This window comes from Pavona decussata, unplaced genomic scaffold (assembly GCF_977016875.1).
Source record: "Pavona decussata unplaced genomic scaffold, jaPavDecu1.1 SCAFFOLD_71, whole genome shotgun sequence".
NCBI classification, from domain to species: Eukaryota; Metazoa; Cnidaria; class Anthozoa; order Scleractinia; family Agariciidae; genus Pavona; species Pavona decussata.
This window is the reverse complement of record NW_028145490.1, coordinates 220001-225000: the sequence shown is the minus strand read 5'-3', so window position 1 is coordinate 225000 and position 5000 is coordinate 220001. Positions and strand designations below refer to the sequence as shown.

The 5000-nt window shown below is 34.8% G+C and overlaps 3 protein-coding genes across 6 annotated transcripts in view; all 3 read left to right on the top strand.

The window, feature by feature from the left end:
- Positions 1–5000, top strand: part of LOC146477157 (uncharacterized) — a 44446-nt gene that overhangs the window by 22088 nt on the left and 17358 nt on the right. The gene's annotated exons all lie outside the window — the stretch shown is intronic.
- Positions 1–5000, top strand: part of LOC146477158 (uncharacterized) — a 30156-nt gene that overhangs the window by 8197 nt on the left and 16959 nt on the right. The gene's annotated exons all lie outside the window — the stretch shown is intronic.
- Positions 4039–5000, top strand: part of LOC146477159 (uncharacterized) — a 2578-nt gene continuing 1616 nt past the window's right edge. The window contains exon 1 of the mRNA XM_085113640.1: positions 4039–4155. Coding sequence (XP_084969766.1) covers positions 4077–4155 — 79 coding nt within the window. The 5' untranslated portion in view covers positions 4039–4076. The remainder of the gene's footprint in view (positions 4156–5000) is intronic.

Here is a 5000-nt window from a genome sequence, read left to right as displayed (position 1 = left end):
AAAATATTGGTATAAAAATAATATTTATAACCCAAAGAATTTTTTTTGTTTTATATCTGGAGAAAACCTTCTACTTAACTCTTTTTATTGAGTTGCTGTCTTTAATAAGCACCTAAAACGCTATGGATTTTTTTTTATTCTACGCTTGCAAAGTCGCATGATTTAGCAAGCACATCTCTACGTTTCAGCTTATACTTTGCAATGTCGGTCCAAAACTGTTTCATTCCATAATTCTTGATCGGAGACCTAAAACTTTGTGATAAAAATGTTCATTATTTACGCCAACGTGCAAAAGGCAAAATGGAACAAATTTGCGAAGTTTTTACCCTTTCATGTGCGAAAACTGACCTTTGCAATTAGTTAAATTGTTAAATATGTTATTAAGGTACCTTCAGCCGGAGGAAATCAGCGCTAAAACAAAAACTGAAAACTCGAAAGAAGGTGCTAGGCTTGTCATGGGATCTTTTAATTTAAAACGCACAAAGGCGTTTTAAAAAGAGCTCGTCGAAATTTTAAACGTAGCTTGTTTAACTTTTACAAGATTTTAAATGCTCAACGTATTAATTTCACTGAAAGAAATCTTGCACCTTTTAAAATTTCTGTCCGAACAGAAGAGCTTAGTCTCATTTTTTTTGTTCAAACTAAACGGTAAAGCCATTTAATAAATCCTTTTGTGACCAAGCTTTGTTTGCATTGTCCATAAAAATGCAAGGACGCCAATATCCAAGCACTTGACCCCACGCTGGGTCAATTAACCATGTATAATGCATTGAGTTGACCCTTGCTATTTGATCACTATAATGATGACCTAGCTATAATTTTGCAACTAAAAATAAAGTAATACATGTGGCGTTCTATTAAGATCTCATTGACACATATCCGCGTGCTGTTTTTGACTTTTGACACAAGAGTACTCAGGCTTCAAAAATAAATATAAATATATGAAACATACATTTGAACTGCGGATGAAAGATCAAATAGAAGAAAGATCCTCGCAGTTACTACGCAACTAAAGCAGTTGCGAAAAGAAAGCCTGAAAAAATTCAGGCTTTAACGGGATTCGAACCCATGACTTTTGCGATGCCGGTGCAGCGCTCTACCAACTGAGCTATCAAGCCAACTGGGAGTCAGATACTCAGGCGTCGCAAAGTAGAAAGAAGGGAATGAATGTTTTCTCAAAATATAAAACTGAAGCAACTGTCCAATAAACAAAAGCAAAATAAATCAGGCAAGACAAATAACTGTGCCCATGATATTATAATTGGTATGCTAAGATTACAGCAAAGCCGTTCTTGGCAAGAGTTATTAGAATATGAAAAGAGAACTAGGGATAACGAGCATTTTTCAGCAATTTTAATCAAGCTTCAATTACGGGGGAAAAAATGTTTTGTATTTTCACGTCGTTGCGCAATAAAACACATATCCAATATCTAAAGAATAAGTATCATTCAGATTGTTTTCACTGATATCAGAGTGTATTGTTCTAGCAAGGTTGTGTTAAGGTGGCAACCAACACGAAAGGTTGGATGACCCGAAAAAAGGTCCGAGGCTGGATCATTCATGCATTTTACCAAGAGCGAGGAGTAGTAGTTAACATAGGCAGTTGAAATGGTCAAAACTTGCTTCCCAGGCCTTTAATTTGTCTGTACACAAGAAGAGATAAACAGTAAATAGCTTACCGATGCCAGGTTTCTCTCAGTAACTGAGTAATGTGCGATGGCTTGATTATTGGAGCTTAATAACAATGAGAGTCACTCAGACACAGGAAAATCCGTTTACAATATGATTTCCTATATTGCTCCCACTTATATTCTTAGAGTACATTATAACTCAGATACTTCAACTGATAACATCTTTACAAATGTTCCTGCACAAGAACCTGGTAGTTGCGGCTTGTTTTCACGGATATTAGAGACCATTTCCCAGTTACTGCAATCTTCCAAGAATGGAATAAATTTCTAAAAATTATTTTAAAGGTTGCGTAACTAATCTAAATTCATGCGTTTAAATCTTCTCTAAAAACAGAACGGCCTTTAAGTACTGCAGTTGCTCGACAAATACCTCTCTTCTTCTGTTCTTCTTCTTCTTCTTCTTCTTCTTCTTCTTCTTCTTCTTCTTCTTCTTCTTCTTCTTCTTCTTCTTCTTCTTCTTCTTCTTTTAATGTTGCCTTGTTTCACGGCAAAACGCTGTATTGCCATAATTTAATCAAGAGGAATCCTAGACCACATAGCTCCCTGCTTGTAGCTAAAGCTTGCAAGTCATGAAAAAACTTTGCACCCGAATTACTAGGTATACATTTCAGTAAATGCGTGGTGAGACAACAAATTACTTTCTTTCCCAACTGCTTCATTAGAGTTAATTTTGTCTGCCGGTGAACTAATTGGTTTGAATTACATTCTCACTGCACGTTTCAGAAAAAGGCCTACGAATCACGCTAAGGTGGGATTTTCTGGTTAACAAACAGAGCCTCATAAGAAACTGCACCAGATGAAATTTGTAGCTCTACTAACACAGAGGAATTGTTTGCCATAACATTGCTGCCCTGTCTTTGAGATATTGATTTACGCAACCTTGAAATTGATGAATATCACCAAGTTCCGCAATATGATACTTGCACTTCAAACAAAACATGGCTTCGTAAGAGACGTTGACGATTAGCATCATAAAACATCAAGCGTCTGATTTTACCACGGTTTATAATATTTTTCATAATCTTATTTAATGTTTGACCATTAACACTTTAATTCTTTCGCTTTAGTTGTCCAGATTTATTTAGAGCAACAAAATAGTCATTAATCACCATGCCTTTAACCCTTTAACCTCTTAGGCAAAACGACATTTTCGCAAGTTCCAGGGCTACAAACTCAATGTCCATGTATGATATATCATTTTAAAGCTACTCATAAGTGTATTTCATAACAGATATAATTATGAATGAGAAATGTTATGGCTTTGAGATAAAAGGCCTTTAAACGTAAAAATTTAAAAGTTCAAAACGTTCCAATCACCTTGTATATATTAGGTATACCCCCAAATCATAACTTATTTTGTAGTTCTCAACATGGTCATTAATGTCAAAGATGTCTTCTAAAAGACTCACAACTTCTAGCAGAAAAAGGTCAAAGGATATGGCTGTGGTCTACCATATCACATATGGGAGGGGGTTACGTGTTCATCCTTTTAATGAGTTCTTCACAAGATCATCTTGGTGTCAAAAATTCGTAGAAACCTGTCAAATATTGAAAGAGTCATGGCATTATGTGCCATTTGGCACTCTTAGGGATTAAAGGGTTAAACTGGGATGAAGCAAGCCGGAAAATACTAATAATAGTTTCCTTGTCTGGTATTGTTTTAACTAGTCTGAAGAGGATACTCATTATTTTTATACACTTTAAGAAGAATGACCATACCATAATAGAACTTTATGAATATGACGTCCTTCACAAATTAGATTTTGGGACACATATGTACTATCTTAAAAAAGCTGCAAGTATTCCAGTTTAATCCTGATTTGTTTTCTCCAATTTTCCTTAACAACAAATTTTGGTATAAGTAATGTATTTGTAGACCTTTAAGCATAAAATTAATGTTAACATATTCACGCCCTTTATCATATATTTTTGGAAAATAGTTTTGGTAAATATAACTGTCTAGTATCATGAATGCAACAAAACTTAACAAAAACCTCACCAACATTTCAGTTCTGAGCATTTGACACAAATATTTAATTAAATTGCATCTTTAACTGCGTAAAATCCATTATATTTTTTGTCATCAGTATTTCAAGGAAGCCCTGTTTGCTTGAAATGGACTTTGGAAGTGTATCTGAAATAGCAACAATCTTTTCCCAGAATATTCCTTATTTGAAGTGTCATTTTGTGTTTCCCTGAAAACGTAAAATAACAAAACGCAATATCTGACTTATTGGTACTACTAAGAAGGAAGGGAAGATATTTTTCGCATATTTACATAACTTTCTCCATTCCAGAAACCTATAAATTGATGAGAAGAAAACGGGTACATCATTCTAAGCCGCGATCACATTGGAGTGGAAGTCTACATTGAAATCACGGAAAATGGCTTCGAAGACTTTACTTCTTCTTTGCCTTGCTGCCCTGTTCACATCACTGTGGAGTTTGCCTCTGCCATCAGATGGTAAGATTTAATTTTTTCGAATTTTCGCGCCAATTATGGTTTCAAATTATGTCGATTTTAGCATTGTCTTCACTCTATTCTTTCCACTGGACTCAGTTCCTATAGCAGCATTACTAGAAACCAAATTTTTTGTTCATCGCTTTATTTAATCAACAAAGAGAACACATTTTTGTTGACATAGTTAAGGAGCGGGAATGCATAATACGTTTTCTCTTTGAAAAGTCAACCAAATTGAAATGTTGTTTTATCTAATTTGCAACGGTATTCCTTTAGCTGTAAAGTATGGTCGTTGGCAAGTTTTCTTGGCTTACTTTATATTTATAAGTTTACGAAGGTCTTAAAGGGAAGTTTAAAGTTAAAGTTATTTAACGATGGCAAAAATGATGCCTATTTTTACGGTTACCAAATTATACAAGCGTATTCCATCACGGGAAACTACAGTTCAAGACATTTTTAAACCTGACCAGATGAAGCCTCTATATACTTTTAGGTCGTTCTAGATTATTTTTACCGCACGAATAGTTTAGACGTTACATCTAATCAAAGTTTCGTCAACATTGAATTTTAATTCACAGATAATAATTGGGTGGAACGAAAAGGAAAAAGACAAACTAGAAACCAAGAAGGGAAGGAAAGCAAAGACCATGAAGGATGATGTTTCATAAGCAAAACTTGTCCACAATTACAGGCTTAAATCGTCGCAAAATTTCACCTGTCGTATGAGTTCAATATTTTATGAACATGGTGCTTTGCACAGAGGAAAAGGAGAAAAAAAAAATAGCCAAAATGACCACATCGCGAAAATCGAATAAGCACCCATTGGATATTACTTTGACCAAGTTCTT